The sequence below is a fragment of the Mandrillus leucophaeus genome, unplaced genomic scaffold (genome assembly GCF_000951045.1).
Source record: "Mandrillus leucophaeus isolate KB7577 unplaced genomic scaffold, Mleu.le_1.0 Scaffold1251, whole genome shotgun sequence".
Taxonomy (NCBI): Eukaryota; Metazoa; Chordata; class Mammalia; order Primates; family Cercopithecidae; genus Mandrillus; species Mandrillus leucophaeus.
In genome coordinates this window covers 165,982-190,178 of record NW_012100888.1, presented here as the reverse complement: position 1 = coordinate 190,178, position 24,197 = coordinate 165,982, and the positions used below count along the sequence as shown (strand labels likewise).

The 24,197-nt window shown below is 36.4% G+C and overlaps 1 protein-coding gene across 1 annotated transcript in view; it reads left to right on the top strand.

Annotated features, from left to right (window-relative positions):
- ZDHHC15 (zinc finger, DHHC-type containing 15) overlaps positions 1-24,197 on the top strand; it is a 128,150-nt gene that overhangs the window by 55,550 nt on the left and 48,403 nt on the right. Inside the window, exons 4-9 of the mRNA XM_011971943.1 lie at positions 5,288-5,357; positions 6,811-6,843; positions 7,591-7,711; positions 11,985-12,117; positions 14,583-14,709; positions 18,370-18,473. Coding sequence (XP_011827333.1) covers positions 5,288-5,357; positions 6,811-6,843; positions 7,591-7,711; positions 11,985-12,117; positions 14,583-14,709; positions 18,370-18,473 — 588 coding nt within the window. The remainder of the gene's footprint in view (positions 1-5,287; positions 5,358-6,810; positions 6,844-7,590; positions 7,712-11,984; positions 12,118-14,582; positions 14,710-18,369; positions 18,474-24,197) is intronic.

Sequence of the window (24,197 nt, the reverse complement as noted above, 5' to 3'; positions counted from 1 at the left end):
ATCAACTTTAATAGGAACCTTCAAAACCATGCAAATACATAGAATTTAAATAATCTACTCATGAATGATTGTTGAGTCAACAATGAAATCAAGATGGAAATTTTAAAAATTCTTTGAACTGAATGATAATAGTAACACACCTTATCAAAGCCTCTGGGATACAGCAAAAGCAGTGCTGAGAATAAAGTTCATAGCATTAAGTGCCTACATCAAAAAGTCTGAAAGAGCACAAATGGACAATCTAAGCTTACACCTCAAGGAACTAGAGGAACAAGAACAGACCAAACCCAAACCCAGCAGAAGAAAAGAAATAACAAAAATCAGAGCAGAACTAAATGAAATTGAAACAAAAAATAAGAATACAAAAGATAAGTGAAACGAAAAGCTTGTTCTTTGAAAGATACAATTGATAGACAATTAGTGAGATAAACCAAGAAAAGAAGATCCAAATAAGCTCAATTTGAAACAAAAAGGGAGATATTACAACCCATAACAGAAATACAAAAGATCATTCAAGGCTACTAAGGATACCTTCATGGGCACAAACTTGAAAACTTAGAGGAGATTGATAAATTCCTGGAAATATACAACTCTCCTAGATTAAACCAGAAAGAAATGGGAACTCTGAAGAGACCAGTAACAAGCACCAATAAAAAAGTCCAGGGCCAGATGGATTCACAGCTGAATTCTATCAGATATTCAAAGAAGAAATGGTACCACTCCTACTGAAACTATTCCAAAAGGCAGAGAAAGAGGGAATCCTCCCTAAATTATTCTATGAAGCCAATATTACCCTAATACCAAAAACGAGGAAAGAACATAGCTAAAAAAGAAAACTACAGACCAATATCCCTGACGAATATAGATGCAAAAATTCTCAACAAAATATTAGCTAACTGAATTCAACAGCATATCAAAAACATAATCCATCATGATCAAGTGGGTTTCATACCATGGATTCAGGGTTGATTTAACATAGGCAAGTCAATAAATGTGATACACCACATAAACATAAGTAAAAACAAAAATCACATGATCATCTCAGTAGACGCAGAAAAAGCATTTGACAAAATCCTGCATCGCTTTATGATTAAAATCCTCAGCGAAATCAGCATAGAAGGGAAATAAGGTAATAAAAGCCATCTATGACAAACCCACAGCCAAATTATACTGAATGGGGAAAAGTTGAAAGCATTGCTCCTGAGAACAAGACGAAGATGCCCATTTTCACCACTTCTATTCAACATAGTACTGGAAGTCCTAGTCAGAGTGATCAGACAAGAGAAAGAAATAAAGGACATCCAAATGAATAAAGAGGAAGTCAAACTGTTGCTGTTTGCTGATAATGTGACCATATACTTAGAAAACCCTAAAGACTCTTCCAAAAAGCTCCTGGATCTGATCAATGAATTCAGTAAAGTTTCAGATTAGAAAATTAATGTATACAAATCAGTAGCAGTGCTATACACCAACAGCAACCAAGCTGAGAATTAAATCAAGAACTCCACTACTTTTACTACAGTGGAAAACAAACAAACAAACAAACAAAACTTAGAAATATACCTAACCAAGGACGTGAAAGACCTCTACAAGGAAAACTACAAAACACTGCTGAAAGAAATCATAGACAACAGAAATAAATGGAAACATATCCCATGCCCATGAATGGGTATAATCAATATTGTGAAAATGACCATGCTGCCAAAAGCAATAGACAAATTCAATGCAATTCCCATCAAAATACCATCATCATTCTTCACAGCACTGGAAAAAAACAATTCTAAAATTCATGTAAAACCATAAAAGCCCGCATTAACCAAAGCAAGAGTAAGCAAAAAGAACAAATCTGGAGGCATCACATTACCTGACTTCAAACTATACTACAAGGCTATAGTCACCAAAGCAGCATGGTACAGGTATGAAAATAGGCACACAGACCAATGGAACAGAATAGAGAACCCAGAAATAAGCCCAAATACTTACAGCTAACTGATTTTTGATAAAGCAAACAAAAACATAAAGTGTGGAAAGACACCCTATTCAACAAATGGTGCTGGGATAATTGGCAAGCCACATGTAGAAGAATGAAACTGGATCCTCATTTATCACTGTATACAAAAATCAACTGAACTCAAGTTGGATCAAAGACTTAAATCTAAGACCTGAAACCATAAACATTCTAGAAGATAACATTGGAAAACTTTGCTAGATATTGGCCTATACAAATAGTTCATGACCAAGAACCCAAAGGCAAATGCAACACAAGCAAAGATAAATTGATGGAACTTAATTAAACTAAAAAGCTTCTGCACAGGAAAAGAAATAATCAGCAGAGTAAACAGACAACACAAGGGCTGGGAAAAAAATATCCACAAACTATGCATGTGATAAGGGACGAATATCCAGAATCTACAAGGAACTGAAATCAGCAAGAAAAAAACAATCCCATCAAAAAGTGGGCTAAGGACCTGAATAAACAGTTCTCAAAAGAAGATATACAAATGGCCAATAAACATGTGAAAAAATTCTCAACATCACTAATTTTCAGGGAAATGCAATTCAAAACCACCATGCAATACCACCTTATTCCTTCAAGAATGGCCATAATTTAAAAATCAAAGCATAATAAACATTGACTTTGGTGTGGTGAAAAGGGAACACTTTTACACTCCTGGTGGGAATATAAACTACTACAACCACTATGGAAAACAGTATGGAGATTCCTTAAAGAACTAAAAGTAGATCTATCATTTGGTCCTGCAATCCCACTCCTGGATATTTACCCAGAGCAAAAGAAGTCATTATATGAAAAAGACACTTGCATAGGCATGTTCATTGCAACACAGTTTGCAATCACAAATTATACAAATATGGAACCAGCCCAAATGGCCACCAATCAGTGAGTGAATAAAGAAAATGTTATATTATATATATATATGTATATATAACCATAAAAATATACTGTGTGTATATATAATATATAATATACTGTATATATATACAGTATACATTATATTATATATAATAATTATATCTTTTATATATATACACTACTCGGCCATAAAAAGGGAACAAAATAATGGCATTCTCAGCAACCTGGATGGAGTTGGAGACCATTATTCTACGTAAAGTAACTCAGGAGTGGAAAACATAATATCATATGTTTTCACTTATGAGTGAGAGCTAAGCTATGAGGATGCAGAAGCCTAAGAATGATATAATTGACTCTGGGGACTCAGGGGAAAAGGTAGCGGGTGGCAAGGGATAACAGACTACATATTGGGTACAGTGTATACTGCTCAGATGATGGGTGCACCAAAATCTCAGAAATCACCATTAAACAACTTATCCATGTAACCAAACACCACCTGTTCCCCAAAAACCTATTGAAGTTTTAAAAAATAAAATTAAATTAACCATCACACCAACAGAGGGATGATTATCCCAGGCAAAAGGAACTGCAAGCACAAAAAGCCCTGAAGCAGGAGCAAGCTTGATTACAAGAGCAGATAGGCAGCCAGTTTCACTGGAACATAGTGTGAGGAGAGTTTTGCAAGATACATTTGAAGAGATAGGCAGAGGTAAGATGATACAGGACATGGTAAGGAGTTTGGATTTTATTCTGAAGGTGTTGGAAATCCATTGAGAGTTTTAAGTGGAGAGTGATATGATCTGATTTACATTTTGGTTTTTTTTTGTTTTGTTTTGTTTTTTGTTTTTTTTTTTTTTAGAAACAGTATCTTGCTCTATTACAGTGAATCACTGTACTCCATGGATTACTGCAGCCTCGAACTCCTGGGCTCTAGTAATCCTACTGCCTCGGCCTCTCAAGTAGCTGAGGCCACAAGTGCGTACCACTATGCCTGGCTAATTTATTTTATTTTATTTTTTGTAGAGACAGGATCTTACTATGTTGCCCAGGCTGTTCTGGAACTCCTGATCTCAAGCAATAGTTGTGCCTCAGTCTCTCAAAGTGCTGGGATTATAGACATGAGCCACTACACCAGATCTGATGTAGATTTTGACAGATCACCCAGCTACTCTGTATAGTAGGTCTTGTGAGGGGCGAGTATGAAAGCAGAGTGATAAATTACACAGCTATTGCAGTCAACTAGCTAAGAGACAATGTGGCTTAAATGAGGATGGGGCATTGACAGTATATTTTAAAATATGCAAAAAGACCCAGATATGCATGTTCTTCTCCCTCCCTCTTTGACTCAATTACGCCCACAACTTTAGTCACTCACATACTTCCATTAGTAGAAGTGAACACAAATCTCTGCTGAATTAACTGTCTATTGTGTTGAATCAGTAATATGTGTATAATGTACACTTTAGATGAAATTATTGTATTAGTTCAAATTATTCATCATTTTAGTTTTTATACTTAATAATCACATTAAACACAGTCATACTCTATCAATGAACATCTAGAAAATGAGAGGGAAAGTAAAATACCTTTCATCTAAAGGGAAGGGAAGGGAAGGGAAGGGAAGGGAAGGGAAGGGAAGGGAAGGGAGGAAGGGAGGGGAAGGGAGGGGAGGGGAAGGGAAGGGAAGGGAAGGGAGAAGGGAAGAAGGAAGGAAAGGAAGGAAGGAAGGAAGAAAGGAAGGAAGGAAGGGAAGGAAGGAAGGAAGGGAGGAATGATTTTTAATATCAGACTTACAGAGTTAAAAGAATCCTAAAATAAGAAGTCATCCAAACTGTACAGGTCACAGCCCTGCCAGCAACTTGCTGTGTGATCCTGGGCAAATCAGTTGATATGGCCCAGATCTTTACTTCCTTTATCTGTGAAATGATCAATTAAACTAATTGTTCTAGAATGTCTCTTCTGTTCCCCAAATTATTATTCTAGAAACCACTCTCTTTACCATGTTTTAGGAGTGTTATCCACCACATACAATCCAATCTCTGGAGACAGGAGATAAATTATGAATCCTTATTTTCAGATCAGAAAGTTGGGGGTAAATAGAGGCTAAATGATATTTCAAGATCCCTCAAGCATTTGGTAGTATAGTTTGTTTTATAATGAAAGATCTTATGACAGATATCCAGATAAGAAACTTTTCCCCTTCCTTTCAGCCCCCAAAAGTGCTTTCAAAATTGGATCCAATGAGGAAAAGAATATATACCCCAATTCTCTTATGCAATCTGCCTTTTGCTTGGTAACTTGAGATGAGTTTGACTATCTATAATCAGTGCATAACAAGTCATTCAGATAAGCTAGTAAGATATAAGGTCTTGTATTGAACCCTAACAAGTGCTTACCACCTTATTTTTTTTATAGCTGTACGATTCTGTGACCGGTGTAATCTGATCAAGCCAGACCGCTGCCACCACTGCTCTGTCTGTGCTATGTAAGTGACGGCCATATTTCTCCTGAGCTGGGCTTGGCCACTGATGGTTGCCTAGACAACAAAATGACTGATCCTAACATGTAACCATACCTAGATAAGAGCATTTCCTTTCAATCATAATGAGCATATGCCAAAACCCCTCACACGGATGATGATGATTCAAGCTACTCTAAAGATAAGTAAGAGAAGTAAGATCACATTTTAAAAATAAACATTTTATTTGTGGACAATTTTAGACTTACAGATTTTTTGTGAAGATAGTTCTTATATGTCTCACATCTAGTTTCCCTTGTTGTTAACATCTTATATTTGTATGGTACATTTGTTACAATTAATGAACTAACACTGATACATTATTTTTAACTGAAGTCTACATTTAGATTTCCTCAGTTTTTCCATAATGTCCTTTATCTCTTTCAGGATCCCATCCAGGATACCACATTACATTTAATAGTAATGTCTCATCTCCTTAACTTCTCTTAGCTGTGGCAGTTTCCCAGACTTGTTTTTGATAACCTTGACAGTTTTTAGGATTAATGGTCAAGTAGTTGTAGAGTGTCCCTTGATTCAGATTTATTTGATGCTTTCCTCATCATTGTTAGACTCGGGTAATATGATTTGGGGAGGAAGATCATAGAGTAAGGTGCCATTCTCATTACATCATATTAAGGGTACCTATAAACATGACTTATCACTGAAATGTTAATTTTAATCATCTGGCTGAGGTAGTTTGTCAGATTTCACCACTGTAAAGTTGTTCTTCCTTTCTGTGCTTTACTCTTTGAAAGGAAGTCACTATGCACAGCCAACACTAAAGGAATGGGAAGTTATGCCCTCCATCCTTGAACACAAATTATTTCAAGTTATTTTGCTTGGGACATTTATCTCTTCTCTTCATTTATTTATCTATTCAATCACTTATTTATATCAGTATGAAAGCATAAATATTCATTTTATATTCTGCGTTATAACCCAATACTACTTTTTTGTTGCCCAAATTGTTCCAGCTTCATAAACCCCATTTTTATGTTGATACATGTAATCTTCGTGCCTTTTCTCTTAAGTACTTATTCCACCCGTATTTTTCTTACCCTTGATTCAGATAGAGGCTATAGCCATATATTTTCTTCTGTATTTTTATTAAACTAAGTATTAAATAAAATGATAGGAGACATAGTGGACCTGTATTAATAATCTGGAGCTTCCAATCCCTTTGAAAGGTTGGACTTATAAGCATGTAACTTGCTGCTGGCATGATCCCATAAAGTGTTATTGTGATTACCTCATCCTAGGAATAACTGAGGGCCACAGTTTTGGAGTCACTATAGTGGAAATCTGAGAATGGGTGTATTGGAACCATGTAAAAATACTGGTGAAACCTTGAGTTTAATTATGAGGTGTTGCTTCATTTCTATAGCCTCACTTATCACACTGTATTTTGTCCCCTTCGTAGGTGTGTGTTAAAAATGGATCATCACTGCCCTTGGTATGTCTGTTTGGTTCATTTCTTTTCTCTAAAAGGGTCAAAGTTGCTCAATTATATGCACTTTTCTAAGCACAGTTGTCACATGCCTGTTTCTGCTGCCATAATTCACTGGGTTTTATATTTCTGTAGGGGACAGGGGATGGGTAACATTTAAAATGAAGAAAAAATATAACACCAAAGGTATGGTGGTGAATTCCTGGAGTTACAAAGCTAATGGTCTCCTATTCATTACTTTAGCAACTGAGCATAGTAATGAAATACAGCACAAACATTTCTCCTTTTAACACTACACAATTCAGTTCTGTTTCTAGCTGGCTTGATGTTTGAAATATTCTAGAATGTTAAATTCAGCAATTTCCCAAGTTTTGTATATCAGACCCAGCAGGCCAGTCTGAAATCACCTAACTACAAAAAGAACATGCCACAACTGTACCAAATGTAGCTGCTAAAACCGTAATACATTTTTAGCAACCAGCATCCAGATTTGCTTGGATGTGCCAGGAGCTAGTCCAGAGGTATCAGGTAGGCCAGGTGTTGCTGTGCCTGTAAATGAAAGAAGAAACAAGTGAGACATGAACTTGTTTTTTCCAGTTTGTTCTTATTAAGGGACTTCTATCTCTATTGGGTTTTTACACTACACATAATGAAGCAGCAGAACTAGCATGATTCCATTGCCTAGTTCACTTATGTATCACTGTGCTCTCAATCAAGAGGTCCTGATTTCAAATTAGTTTTTCTTTTTTTTAGGGTTAATAACTGCATTGGATTTTCCAACTACAAATTCTTCCTTCAATTCTTAGCTTACTCTGTTCTCTACTGCCTGTACATTGCTACAACAGTCTTCAGCTATTTCATCAAATACTGGAGAGTAAGTTAAAAAATATCCTGAAGGGTCCCCCTAGAACAAATGCACACCCACTCCAACTTGTGACATTGTTCACCCTCTATCTTTTTACATTTTAAAATAGCTAATACTTTTGAAGTAAATGGAAGAGAAGGCACTAAAAACAGGTTTTCCATATTGAATACTCTGAGATTTAGGAAGCTGTTATTTAAAGATTCTAGCAAAACAAGTTTCTGCCATACATGAGAATCTTGCTAAGGCCTTCAGGAACCTAATCTCTTGACTCCTACTGATTCTTTACAATGTATTTCTCCAGCTGAGTTTTAAAAATCCACTTCTTACCAGTTATAGATTTGAAAAATGTTGAAACTAATTTTAAATCCCTAGTTTCCTAAGAAAAAGGCTAACAAATCACTCCCCTGTTGTTAGAAAATACTTCCTAATTCCCTATTCAAAGGAGAGTTGCAGAATTCCTACTGTACAGAAAGATATACTGACTAATCTTCACATAACGGGGAGGGGTTTTTTTGTTTTGTTTTTTAACTTTGTTTGACAAACACTAGGTTAGCAATTAGGAGAATGGAGATCGAATACTGGATCTCTTACCTGCTTCACTGGCTCCTTGCCAAGATCAAATGAAACAGATGTTGAAAGTGCTTTACCTTTCAAAATGTGATTCAAATAATTATACTGAAATATCAAAAAAGTTATTTCATCCACTTGAAGATATAAATTATATCCAACTACTTCCAAAACAGAAAAACAGACTTAAGGCAGATTTTTTTATTTACAAATGTGTACAAGGTCTAGCAGAAGTATAGTGAAATACGTTCTTTTTAAATGTCTTACTAGTAGACCCCAGGAGATATCCCTTCCCCACAACTCCAGTACAATTACTAAGACATCCATGATGAAGACTGTCCAAACTGAACCTGAATATCAAAAGGCAGATGTGGACAGAGCTACTAGTTACTAGGGATTGCACAAGAGACTATATAACATGAATATCTCACCTCAAATGGAGACATAAAGCCATAGAGAAAGAACATGAATTCAGTGACCAGAATATAGATTACAATAAACTGAAGAAAAAAAGGAGAAGGATAAGGCAATAGGAACCTAAATAGCCAAGAATATTTAAATTATTAATCAGTGCATTGATCCCTAGTAATATAGAAAAGATAGTGTAGAAAATTATAGTGATGTGTGTTTTCCATTTCCCTTTCAACTTGCTGAATCAGTTCAGATATTTAATAACTTTAGGAATAAGGAATTATATAATAGATGTCATAATCATCAACTCAGGAATACAAACAAAACTTTATGCAGAAGTAAAACTTTTTCATACATTTTCTATAAATATAAAATGCTTCATCATCTCTTCCTTTGTCCATTTCCACAGCACAGGATTGTTGTAAAGTTACAATAATTTTAAAATATATTATAAAATCCACATACTGAGCTACTACCCTGAATGTAAAGAAAATCTGCTATGTCCCATCAGCAGGGAAAGTGTTGGCCTTGGTCTTCACTACAGACCTTTCTTGGTGCTTAACACAGTAGGCTACTGTTTAGGAACCACTTTTTACCCTCGTAACAAAATAAACAATATTGCATTTCACACATTTTGCCTTTAGCCCACCTAGTCAACCAATAATCAAATATCACAATGCCAGCCAGGTGTCATGTGCTTTTTTCATTCTTGAATTAATCATCAGAAATGTGCCAGTATTCACAAGTAATACCAAGAGTGAACATAACCTTGTTCTCTTTGTATTCCCTCATGTTTTTTTCTCCACAGTAGGCTAGCTCATGCCTCATAGATCAGAGGCAAGGAAATGTGTCCTGGCTTGCCCTAAAATGAAAAGGGCATTGACAGTTCAGAGAAATGCTTCTTTGCAGTCTCTTTAGCCAGATAACACTTTAATGTAGTTTAGGGATGGCTTTCTCAGTTTAAATTGAATATCCCCTTAAAATAAAAAGTAAACACTGCCATGTATTTTGAAAGCCATGTATCAAGGAGACAAGCTGTGCTCCTATCAATAGCAACCTTCGTTTGTATGGCACTTTACAGTTTTCGAAGCACTTTTATACCCCTTATCTCATCTGATCCTTACCACAACCCTGTGAAGTAGGCAGAGCATGAATTATCAGTCTTATTCAAAGATGATAAAAACTGAGGCTCATAGTAGTTTAGTGACTAGTCTATGATCACCCAGCTTGTAAATTTCAAAGTTAGGACTTTCACCTAAGTCTGACCCTAAGCCCCATGAACTTACACACTGTACCATGTCCTACTGCCCATTATGGCTCTGCTGTGGAGAGCTCTAGCTCCATGGGAATAAGAATTCAGAAGACCAATAGATTATTTATCTCCTCTGTATATTGAACAATAGCTACTTTGATAAGAGATTGATCTTTTCCTTATGCAAAAAATAGTAATACATTCCTCACATATTGGGCCATGGATCTCCTCACAGAACTATGAATTATTTTAGAATCAGGAAAATAGCATTATTCTGCCAGTATTCATCTGATCTCTCTCTGATGGCTATTACTTTGAGTGATTTAGCTTGGTTATCTCCTGAGAAGGTATTTTTGAACATAGGGCTATCACCCTCTTCTAACAAAAAAAAAGTTTAAGAACTCTATCAAGGGGCAACACAGTAGATATGCTTTGGCAGACAGAAAAATGTTCTTCAAGAGTAATTGGGCGGGGTGAGGGAAGAGACTTCAGCTCAGCCAGACAGACTGTGGACTGACTTTGTATCAGTCCCTCTTGTCTAGCCATTTTCTACTATCCATTTATATGTGAAAAAATAAGAAGTAAAATAAATGTGAGCTTTAAAATATTTTTAAAACATTCTTTAAAAACTAAAGATTGTGAAAGCAAAAACACAGTCAAGGCAAAACCCACTGCAAAGCAATATATGGAGTTTTTTCTGTAAGTTCAAAATAAAACAAAAACCAATCTAATTCAGTTTAGGTGCTTAGGCCAAGAATTTGTAGAGGGATCATTTCAAAAAAGAGAGTTTCAGGTAAATATTCTTGAAGGTTGAAGTTCTTGAGGTAGCTCTTTGCTGGGCTGCTCTGTCCCTATGCAATTTTCACTTGGACCCCCACTCAGCTGGCAGCATCTGACTGGCTGAAGATAACGGGAAGCATCCTTATCTTCATCCTTCAGTATACAACCTGGAAGATTCCCAATATTTCCACACATAAAAATGAATAAAAATATTATCTCAGAGAAGAAAAAAATCTGTACTATCTGAACTTGCCAAGTGTTGCCAAGCCTTAACTTTCTCCTTCCAAATTGGAGTAGAACTAGATCACTCAGAAGTTAAGGTCCACTTAAGAATCACATTTAACTTTATTACTAGAGAGAAATTGGAAATATTTCAAAGTGATTCATCACACTGAAACAATAATTATCACAGGAAAGGAGGAAATAAATAATAGTCATTCCCCCAACTGTTCACACCAAAATTGAAAATGTTTTCTAAGATTCTCTGCAGAAAATAAATGTTACATGCTGCGCATGTTACAGAACTTTATAACATTCATTCTGGTCTAGGCTGCATGTCGGAAAAAAAGGCTGGTGCCACATGGAAAATAAGATGTCCTAGATAACTATAAAAATCTTTAGCCAACTAGTTTTACAGTTGCCTGTAAAAATTCTACTTGATTTTTACTGTCTAAACAGCTGTTTCACAGGAGGTAATATATCAGCACATTCTACCTCAGCTATAAAAAAACAACCACACAAAATCTATAACAACTTTAAAATCAGGTTATGACTTATGGGTAGGACATTTTAAAATTCTACCTATGTTTTAACTTCTTACATACGTCACCATGACATTTTCAACATACACATGCCCAAGGAAACATGATATATAAAGAATTCCAGAATAACTTACCCTGAGACAAGAGGATAAGGCATATGAGTTCAAGATCTGAAACTAAATTGACTACAAGCCCTGAGAGGTTGCATACTAATTATGGCCCGAGAATAACCTTTTCACATTACCCTTTTATAATTGGTATCTAATATACTCTATTTTACACTGAACCGCACTTAAGCAAGGATCCATTTTAGGCTTTGTAGGCTGAGAGCACACTCACAGGTATCATCATTAACAGAAAGAACCATATTATAAAAATTTTACAGAATCTATTTTTTAAATTATAGCTAGACACTTTATACATGTGAAAAACTACTAACCTATATATTTTTAAAAACTAGCCATCCCCTTTTCCACTTTAATCTTTTGCTTGTTTATTATTTCTTTTCTAGGGGGAATTACCCAGTGTTCGCTCTAAGTTCCATGTCCTTTTTCTTCTCTTTGTGGCCTGCATGTTTTTTGTCAGCCTTGTGATTCTCTTTGGTTACCATTGTTGGCTTGTCAGCAGAAACAAAACCACCTTAGGTAAGACTTAATATTAAGATTAGGAAAAAACATATTAATGTGTATCAGAGGGACCTGTGGATTGTTCCCAAGTAAAACTTCCAGTGAAGCATTTTAGCTGCATGACATCCCTCTACCCCCAAACTGAGACAGATGAAAATATATTTTACCAAAATAGAAAGGCATAGTGAATGAAGCTTATAGGCTAATTATGAGAATATTTTTTAATGAAACCCCACACAGAAACAAAAATGGCCATTGTTCTTTATAGTGCATACTGGGTAATAGCTCCCAAGGTTAATAGCTCAGAAGATTTCTAAAAGGTGTTCACATGAGGAAATTAAAGAAAGAATCAGTACAGAAGGGGATGTCAGAAGGGAGAAGTAAAGGTTGATAAAGACAGTAGGATCTAATTTATTATGCACATCTAAAACCAGAGCCCTGAGAAAAAATCCAAACCAACCACAACAAGATTCCAAAAGTCTTGAGAAACAAAAAAAAATCAGTAAATATCTGTAATCATCAAGGGGCTGTTTAGGTACTGTGGGAATGAGATAAACACATTGAACAAATGATTCTCTAGAAAATAAGTTAAATAAATGAACATATTTTCTGTCAGTTACTCTATAGGCTGTTATTTGGAAAACTATATTTCTGATGGATTCCAGTACATTTTATTTCATCTATGATGAAATAAGTATTTACATTCTGTACAAATCAGTACATGAGGAGTGAGGACAAAGTGTTCAAGTTTTGAATGTTGAATGTTTAGCTAGGATAGATTTGAGAAAAGTTTAGTGCAAAAGCTACTACACATTGGGAATTTATTTGCTAATAATGCTAACAGCTAAGAAAGTATTTGGAATCTATTGGCCGTGCATGATGGCTCACTCCTGTAATCCCAGTACTTTGGGAGGCCAAGGCAGGAGAATCACTTGAGCTGAGGAGTTTGAGACCAGCCTGGGCAACAAAACGAAACCCCATCTCTACAAATAAAAATAAAAATAATTAGCTGGGCGACTATTCACAATAGCAAAGCCATGGAATCAGCCTAAAGGTCCATCAATGGCAAACTAGATGAAGAAAATGTGGTACATATACACCATGGAATGCTACACAGCCATAACAAAGAATGAGATCCTGTCCTTTGCAGCAACACAAATGAAGCTTGAAGCCATTATCCTAAGTGAACTAACTCAGGAACAGAAAATCAAATACTTCATGTTCTCACTTACAAGTGGGAGCTAAAGACTGAGTACACATAAACACAAAGAATGGAACAACAGACACTGGGGCCTATTTGAGGGAGGAGTATGGGAGGAGGGAAGGGTTCAGAAAAATAAAAATTCACTCGGGTACTATGCTTAGTACCTGGGTGACAAACACCAAACCCTCAAGTCACAAATTTACCTATATAACAAACTTGTACATTTACCCTGAACCTAAAATAATAGTTACAATATTTTTAAAATAATAATCATTAGCTGGGTGTGGTGGCATGTGCCTGTGGCTGCAGCTTCTCCGTAAGCTGAGATGGGACGATTGATTGACCCTGGCCAGGAGTTTAAAGCTGCAGTGAGCTAAGATTGTGCCACTGCACTCTAGCCTGGGTGACAGAGCAAGATCTTGTATCTATTAAAAAAAAATAAAGTATTTGCACCCATTTTCTTAACCAAATATATATGTAGCCCCTAGTTGCTAGGATGGTAGATTAGCACATTTGGCTTAGAGACCAGCTACAAAGTGGAAAACCACTAAAAGCTTCATGATAACAGAGTCTGAAAACAAAGAACAAATGAGAAACAATCAGATGCAGCCAGAGTCCAACAGTGAAATCATTTACTTAATGGGATAAATGTGTGTCTAAAAATAATGTTCTCTAACATGGTCCCATTCCTTACAGTCTTTGAAGTGATTATGGCTCACCAATTGACATTTTATCTGAAGTAAAACTCAGTTTCTTACATTGCAGGCTTCAGCATGAACACTTTCATTTTTGAAATGTTTCAAAACCAAATCAATGTTATTACCATCTCTTTATGTCATTATTTTCTTCCCAGCTCTAAAGACGGTAGCCATTCGGTTGTTGTTGCCACTTAGATTCAAATAAAGTGCTGTTAAATCTGTTCCTATACTCTAAATTCAGCAGTACAAAATACATACTACCCCCATGGCTGCTTAATTATTTTTACCACCATGTGTTTCCCCTGTCTTTTAAAAAGAGAATTCTAATTCTTTATATGCAGTAACAAGCTTAGTTTGTGTTAAGTGATTAAACTGGTTTTTACTAAGTAATTTAGCAATATCGAAAAATTGCTAATCAATATTAGCAATTAAAGATTGCTAAGCAATATCTGTGCTACCATAGCAAAAAGATATGATAGAACCAAGTCACATACATGGAGAAATGTAAATCATGACTATGCTGAAATATGTTTCTTTATTGTTTTCTTCCTCTTTTCTTCAACTCTCCTGCCCTGCCTTAGAGGCCTTCTGCACTCCAGTGTTTACAAGTGGCCCAGAGAAAAATGGATTCAACCTTGGCTTCATCAAGAATATCCAGCAGGTGTTTGGAGATAAGAAGAAGTTCTGGTTAATACCTATTGGTTCCAGGTGAGTAAATATTACCACTGGAAGAAGTTAGTACTGGACCATCCCTTAAACCAGCAAATTCAATTTTGATTGTAGTATGCAGCAGGTATCAGTCCAATGTGAAACTCTATTCCCCAAGTTCTTCATTTCTAGGTTAGTAAAGACAAATAAACAGGTGAGGGTCTGATAAAATAGATATTCTCATGCTTTCTTTGTGGCAATGTGCAGTGGCACTACCAATCTTTTATAACCGAATTTGGTAATATCTATCAAAAAACATAAGAATCTACATGTCCAACATCCCAGTAATTCCATTTCTGGGAATTGAATCCACCCTAAAGACAGAGACAAACTATGCACAAAAATGTCCATCACAGCATTATTTGTAGCCAATAATTAGGAAACAACCTAAATATCCAAACATATGGGAATGGATAAGTGTGTGTGTGTGTGTGTGTATATATATATATATATATATATCTCTACTGGATGGAATACTACACAATCAAAAGTAATGGTTATAAAGACTATGTCACAAAAGGGAAAGTGCTTACTATATTTTAAGTGGAAAATGAAAAATCCAGTACACTGTGATTAAAAACATAAGTATATATGGAAGAAAAACAGCAGAAGAGAAATATACCAAAAAATGTTTTAAAAGGTACTATATTTTAAGTGAAAAATGAAAAATTCGATACACTGTGATTAAAAACATAAATATATATAGAAGAAAAACAGCAGAAGAGAAATATACCAAAAAATGTTAAAAATGGTAAGGGCAATAGTCTTAGAAATTATTCATCTTTTCTCCATTTTACATATTTTGTGGTTAATACTAATTTTATGAATAAAACATATAAAAAGCAAGAACAAAGATTAATTTGAGGTTATAGGTAATTCTTTTTTTATTATACTTTAAGTTCCGGGGTACATGTGCAGAACATGCAGGTTTGTTACATAGGTATGCACGTGCCATGGTGGTATGCTGCACCCATTAACCCATCATCTACGTTAAGTATTTCTCCTAATGCTATCCCTCCCCTAGCCCCCCAACCCCCGACAGGCCCCGGTGTGTGATGTTCCCCTATCTATGTCCAAGTGTTCTCATTGATCAACTCCCACTTATGAGTGAAAACATGCTGTGTTTGGTTTTCTGTCCTTGTGTTAGTTTGCTGAGAATGATGGTTTCCAGCTTCATCCATGTCCCTGCAAAGGACATGAACTCATTTTTTTGTGGTTACATAGTATTCCATAGTGTATATGTGCCACATTTTCTTTATCCAGTCTATCATTGATGGGCATTTGGGTTGCTTCCAAGTCTTTGCTATTGTGAACAGTGCCGTAATAAACATATGTGTGCATGTGTCTTTATAGTAGAATGATTTCTAATCCTTTGGGTATATACCCAGTAATGGGATTGCTGGGTCAAATGGTATTCTCATTCTAGATCCTTGAGGAATTGCCACACTGTCTTCCACAATGGTTGAACTAATTTACACTCCCACCAACAGTGTAAAAGTGTTCCCATTTCTCCACATCCTCACCAGCATCTGTTGTTTCCTGACTTTTTAATGATCGCCATTCTAACTGGCATGAGATTGTATCTCATTGTGGTTTTGATTTGCATTTCTCTAATGACCAGTGATAATGAGCTTTTTATAATATGTTTGTTGGCCACATAAATGTCTTCTCTTGAGAAGTGTCTGTTCATATCCTTCGCCCACTTTTTGATGGGGTTGTTTGGTTTTTTCTTGTAAATATGTTTAAGTTATTTATAGATTCTGGATATTAGCCCTTTGTCAGATGGATAGATTGCAAAAATTTTCTCCCATTCTATGGGTTGCCTGTTCACTCTGATGATAGTTTCCTTGCTGTGCAGAAACTCTTTAGTATAATCAGATCCCATTTGCCAATTTTGGCTTTTATTGCCATTGCTTTTGATGTTTTGTTCATGAAGTCTCTGCCCATGTCTATGTCCTGAATGGTATTGCCTAGGTTTTCTTCTAAGATTTTTATGGTTTTATGTCTTATATTTAAGTCTTTAGTCCATCTTGAGTTAATTTTTGTATAAGGTGTAATGAAGGGATCCACTTTCAGCTTTCCACATATGGCTAGCCAGTTTTCCCAACACCATTTGTTAAATAGGAAATCCTTTCCCCATTGCTTGTTTTTGTCAGGTTTGTCAAAGATAAGATGGTTGTAGATGTGTGACATTATTTCTGAGGGCTCTGTTCTGTTCCATTGGTCTATATATCTGTCTTGGTATCAGTATCATGCTATTTTTGTTACTGTCGCCTTGTAGTACAGTTTAATTTGAGGTTATAGGTAATTCTTAGAACTGCAACCATTATGCAGGGAAAGTAGTGGATGAGAAATAAACAGTCAAGCTTGTGTTCTGTGAATGACTTTGTGAACCAGATTGAACCACCATCAACTAAACTAATTCTGGAGCAGGGCTTGCTTTTAGCCTTCTTGTAGCCCCCTTTCGGTCCCCTTCTTAGACAGGGATACATTCATGTTCACTTAGTTGAGGAAACTTTGTTGGGGGTAGGGTGGTAATTATGGAAAAATTTCTGCTTGATTGATTGCCTTGATACTTCCTGTGTAGCAGTTAGTATTTTACAGACTCATTTATTTCAGAGATGTGGTGTATCCAACTAACCTGTCTATAAATCACAAGGCAAAACTATGTCAGTGGGTAATATTGATTAATAACTGTTACCAGGTATTACCTACACCCTATTCACATACTCACATACACAAATATACACACATCATCACCACATCAAACGGAGGTGTAAAATGAGTCTTCTCTGGAATAAAGAACAAAACCAAAAATCAAGGCCCATTCATTTATAATCAGTACACTTACATTCTCTTTAGAGTGCTATCGATAAAATCTGTCAACTTTCAATTTACCATATACATGAACAGGAGAAAAGGCATAGATAACATCAAAAGTCATTCAGACTCAAAGGTGGAATGCATTCAGATACCTAAACTGAAATGTTCAAACTGTAACCTCTTCTAACTGGGGCCAGCTCAGTTCCTTCCAATGCATCCCATCTGTTAGTGGACAGAAATTAACCAGGGAGTTGACCCTAGCTTACCACAGGTAGCCACAAAGCGAGACCCCACATGTGGATAATTGCCCCCAAAATCTGCAGTCTAGAGATGGCTCACTCTGGCTCTTTCCCCTAGTTCCTAATAACCTTTCTGCCATGCAAACCAAATAAATAACAGTGCATTCAGGCATTATCTTTCACCAATTCACACCAGCTTATCTCTACTGTATTCAATGTTTCAGAGACTGGTCATCTTTCTTGAAAACTTAAAAATCAAAGCAGTAAGATAATGGGATATAAATTTGTATCGTCATCATTAAGTGATATGTATGAAGCTTGCTGTGTGTGCATATTGCCATACTGGGCATTTTGGGAACCAAACTACAGAGTTGCTTACAAACAAGAAGTTAACACTGATGCAGACACACAAATAAGATATGGAAATCGAGAGCAATATAGCAACTAAATGATGCTATTGTAAGAGTCCATTCCGCCACGGCTTTAGACAATAAGACTAAATATGCCTAACAACCTCCCTCTTGTTTTTAAGAGGATTATAACCTTCACAAAAGTCTATGTCAGCTGCAATAACTCACTGCCTTTCTTTTCCCACCAGCCCTGGTGATGGACACTCCTTCCCTATGAGGTCTATGAATGAGTCACAGAACCCACTGCTAGCAAATGAAGAACCCTGGGAAGACAATGAGGATGACAACCAAGGTAAGTTGGGTCAAAGACTATGAAGTCCACGTTAATACAACCAATGTAATGTGGTGAGTAAATAGTGTCCAGAAAGATTTTATAAGCATGTCAACCTCATAAGTGTCCTCTGGATGGAGGAGAGCAAGTATGGCCAGATTTGTTTAGTAACCATGGGAAATTTAGATAAGGTTAGATTGCAGCTTGGGAGATTCCTTACCAGCTTTGTGATTCCGTGATTTATATCACCAGTCAGATATACATCTGGATATATATGGATTTCTAAACAATCCTGCTGGGTAGTCACTTGTAGTGCTTTGCTTGAATGTGGAGTTCAATTTAATCGATGGGCAACAATTGACCTTTCTCCATCCTCCTTCATTCACATTGGTTAAATTTTCTTTAAAATCCTATGCTCAGTCTCTTTTTAGAATGGTTTAAATACACTAAAAACTAAAAGATAGTAATGGGAGAAGCCTACACATGCATGTAGTCAACTTTTCTAAAAGGAAGAGGGGCAAAGGAAAATAAGTTCCAACTTTCTACTACCAGGTCACTGGGTCATCCTAAGGCATTTTGTAAAGAATTAAAAGTTGAGTTCTCATGTAATGTATCCCCATTGCCAGCCCTATTCCTTGTCTCCACCTGTTGCTGTGCCTACTTTTGTGCCTCCAACATTTACTTATGTTGCTAATACCAACCATTAGAGAGTCATTTTGGCTACTGTTCCCACTAATGCAGTAGCTGGCAGCAATTTTGAGTAGAAACTTGTAGTAGCTATCACAAACCGTACCTGGGGTGAAGGAGGCTAAATGAGGACATGGAAAAGCATTGAAGTGGGAGCAGCAGTGGAGAGCAAGTCTTTCAAATTTTTTACTCAGTTGGATTATCCAGGCCCTGATTACCAGGAAATCTAGTTTTAGAGAAAAGCATGTTAGTAGGTCCAAGGAATACAAAATAGCCACAAATCCATAGATTAAAAAAAAAAAAAAAAACACAGTTATTGCCCATCCCAAAGAACTTACAACAAGGGCAACTCCCTTACTTCCTCCTGCTGACTGTTGGAAAATTGACTATATTTTGACCTATCTTCCTTCAGTCTTCAGTCTTTCTGAAGTGACTTTTACTTACAGCAGTCACAAGTTATAACAACTCTTATTTTGGTATTAAACCCAAACTCTAATAGAAGCCAAATACCTATCAGGTCTTTACCTGGTTTGAAATAATTCACAATGGAAAAAGGTATTCATATCTGACCTTTGTGTTGGCAAGTGGAATACTTTAAATGTAGATATAGCACCACATCATAAAGAGGTTATGTTTTGAAGCAGTCTCCAATTCCAGACCTTTTCAAAAATATTCAACCATTAAAAAATTAGTATGTTATTTTATAGTTTACAAAGTGCTTTCCTATACTTTTTCTTCATATCCTTTGACCTGCACAACTTTCAGGTTAGATAGGCAGTGTTATTAATAGCATCCCCATTTTATAATTAAGAAACTAAAATTGAGAGATGTTAATCTCACATGTCAAGGTATCTTGATTCCAAATCCTAGGTTTTTTCCACTACAATGCTATATCTCTCTTTTGGACAAGTACATATGAGACACAGTGCTGTAATTGCATGCCATTTAGTTATCTGAAGTGTTCAGCTGCTTCTTACATAATCATAAAATCATAAACTGTAAGGTGCCTTTAGCTTTAGCAAGACCACTATGCCATCTTAGATAGCTGAGGGTTTTTTTTAAGTTCATTGAAGGAGACACCACAATCCTCCTTTGTAACCCATTCTAGTATCTAATGCAAGTTCTCATGCTGTATTCTTTGTTAAGTTGGTTCTATGTTATCTTCAGTTGTTCCCATTTTCTGTGCATAACTGTCAGATACAAACAGTTCTTACACTTTTAACAACTTAGATTCCTAGGAAAGATGCTGTAAGTTGAAATTACATGTGTGTATTGAACTTAATTTCTTTTAGGAATCAAGTGGAATTTTTATTCCTAGCCCAAAATACAACATTTCATTTAGCATAAATGTACTCGTACAGCCGGGTGCTGTAGCTCATGCTTGTAATCCCAGCACTTCGGGAGGCTGAGGTGGGCGGATCACCTGAGGTCAGAAGTTCAAGACCAGCCTGGCCAACATGGCAAAACCCCATCTCTACTAAAAAAGTACAAAAAAAATTAGCCAGGTGTGGTGACACACACCTTTCATCCTAGCTACTTGGGAGGCTGACACAGGAGAATCACTTGAACCTGGGAGACAGAGGTTATAGTGAGCTGAGATCGTGCCACTGCACTCCAGCCTGGGCAACAGAGGGAGACTCCATCTCAAAAGAAAAAAAAAACATGTACTTGTACATTGCATAATGTAAAACAAACATTTGGCCAGGCACAGTGGCTCACGCCTGTAATCCCAGCACTTTGGGAGGCCGAGGCAGGCAGATCACGAAGTCAGGAGATCAAGACCATCCTGGCTAACATGGTGAAACCCTATCTCTACTAAAAATACAAAAAAAAAAAAAAAATAGCCGGATGTGGTGGCGGACACCTGTAGTCCCAGCTACTCGGGAGGCTGAGGCAAGAGAATGGCATGAACCCAGGAGGCAGAACTTGGCAGTGAGCCGAGATCGCACCACTGCACTCCAGCCTGTGTGACAGAGCAAGACTGTGTGACAGAGCGAGACTGTGTCTCAAAAAAAAAAAAAAAAAAGATAAAATATGCTAACAATAACCTGTTAGGTACAAATGTAATATCACAGTCAGGAACTACATAAAGCCTTTGTGATCTTTGAAATCCCGGCCTTATATTAGCACAGCAAATTATAAGGTAAAGAAGCACCTTTATGAAATCAAGGGATTTAAATAGGCTTCTCTGATGTCATTTTTGAAAATAAAAGGTTTAATTAATGCACAAATATATAGAAAATGCTTAAATACCCAGTGTATAGATCCATGTAGTCTTCTGAGGAGATTTAACAGGCATCTTTTTAAAGACTTCTGAGTCTTGGGGCTATATTTTAGCTTCTTGAGGAAATGATCCAAAGATATCTGTTATATTACTGCTTTTGCTCATTATAAATTTTCCTGTAGCTTACATAATAAAAATTAAAGATTACAGTATAATTCTTTCTGCTGTATTCAAATTGGGATCCATTTTCTTAAAATTGGATAGGTGGCATCTATGGCTCTACCTAAGTATCATGAAAAATAAGTTGGGTATGATTGTCAGGGTGATTCTTAAATGAAAACTGCTGTGGGTCAGAGCTTGCCTATATGTGAAACCCATAAAGAACTTCTTCAGCTTTCTTGGGGTCAGGGGCTGGGAGTAATCCTAGTTCCTTAATATTTCTTGTACAGCTGATTTCTCAATTTTTTACATCTTTATGGCTCTGGTGCCTTTTTGAATGTTCTGTGTTTCTTTTTTTCCCCCCGCCCCCCTTGAGATAGAGTCTCACTCTGTCATCCAGGCTGAAGTGCAGTGGTGCAATCTCAGCTCACTGCAACCTCTGCCTCCCGAGTTCAAGTGATTCTCCTGCCTCAGCCTCCCAAGTATCTGAGACAACAGGTGCGCGCCACCATGCCTGGCTAATTTTTGTATTTTTAGTAGAGTTGGGGTTTTGCCGTGCTGGCCAGGCTGGTCTTGAACTCGTATGTTTCTTTATTGTTTCAGTAGTAACAAAGGCTCTGCCATTTTCCAAGTGTCACTCCTTTCAAATTAGTTGCTGAACTCTTTGATTGTGGTCATTTATTTGAGATGCAGTATCCCTGGAAATCTGCAGGAGATAGCCACAGTTAATATTCTCTATGCAGTAAAGTTAACAGAGATGTCGACAAAGACTCCAGCAGCAGAGCAATGTTTTTTTCTATTTGCAAAGGAATAACTCTAGTTTTTAAATATGTATACTTTTATTTGTTTTCTTTCATTGTAAAAATTTAAGATGTATGACATGATGTTTTGAAATACAAATACATAGTGAAATGATTACAGGTAAGCAATTTAACAAGTACATCATCTAACATAGTTACCTTTTTTATGTGATAAGAGTACTTATAATCTATGCTCTTAGAAAATTTCCAGTATACAATACAATATTATTAACTATAGCCCCCATGCTATACTTTAAAATTCTAGATTTGTTCATCCTGTGTAACTACTTAATTTGTACACTTTGGCCTACATTTCCCCCAACCCTGCCTGCTTCTGGTAACCACTGTTGTATTCTCTGGCTCTCTCTTTGTCTGAGAATCCACATATAAGAGAGATCATGCAGGATTTTTCTTTCTGTGTCTGGCTTATACCACTTAACATTATCCTCCAGGTTCATCCATGTTGTTGTAAATGGAAGAATGGCCTTCTTTTTAAAAACCGAATAATAGCCGGGCATGATGGCTTACGCCTATAATCCCAGCACTTGGGAGGCCAAGGTAGGTGGATCACGAGGTCAGGAGATCGAGACCATCCTGGCTAACATGATGAAACCTCGTCTCTACTAAAAATACAAAAAATTAGCCAGGCATGATGGCATGTGCCTGTAATCCCAGCTACTCAGAAGGTTGAGGCAGGAGAATCGCTTGAACCTGAGAAGTGGAGGTTGCAGTAAGCCAAGATCTCACCACTGCACTCCAGGCAGGGCAACAGAGCGATACTGTGTCTCAAAAAAAAAAAAAAAAAAAATCAAGTGTATATCTATCCCGCAATTTTCTTTATACATTCATCCATCCACAGAGACATCCGTTGTTTCCATAGCTTAGTTACAGTGAATAATGCTGCAGTAAACATGGGAGTGCAGATATCTCTATGAGGTACTGATTTTATTTTATTAGATATATACACAGAAGGGGGATTGCCAGATCATATAGTAGTTCTATTTTTCAATTTTTGAAGAACCTCCATACTGTTTTCTGTAATGGCAATACCAGTTCACATCCCCTCAACAATGGATAAGGATTCCCTTTTCTCCACATCCTCACCAACATTAGTTATCTTCTGACTTTTTGAGAATGACCATCCTAACTGGTGGAAGGTAATATCTCATGGTGGTTTTGATCTGCATTTCCATGAAGATTAGTGATGTTGAGCATCCTTTCACACACCTGTTGGCCATTTGAATGTCTTCTTTTGAGAAATGTCTATTCAGGTCCTTCACCCGTTGTTTAATCTGTGTATTTCGGTTTTTTTTTTATTTTATTTTTTATTTATTTATTTATTTATTTATTTATTTATTTATTTTGCTATTGAGTTGGATGAGTTCTTCATATATTTTGGATATGAACCCCTTATCAGATATATAGTTTGCAAATATTTTGTCTCATTCTGTAAATTGCATTTTCATTTTTTTAAGATTTCAAAATTCCAGTTTCTTGTTTCTTTTTTTAAAATTTTGGATGTATCACTATGAGGAAACCATACTTATTTTACTTAAAATTATTATCACAAATAATCTAGGAACTCAAAATTGCACTGTGGTTTTAAAAATATTTTTATAATAGAGGTACTTATTTGAGGGGTACATGTGATATTTTTGTACATTCATAATGTGTAAAGATTAAATCAGGGTAATTGGAATATCTATCACTTCAAATATTTATCTTTTATTTAGACTAGGAACATTCAAATTATTCTCTTCTAGCTATATTGAAATGTACAGGCTGGGCGCGGTGGCTCGCACCTGTAATCCCAGCACTTTGGGAGGCCAAGGCAGGCAGATCACGAGGTCAGGAGATCGAGACCATCCTGGTTAA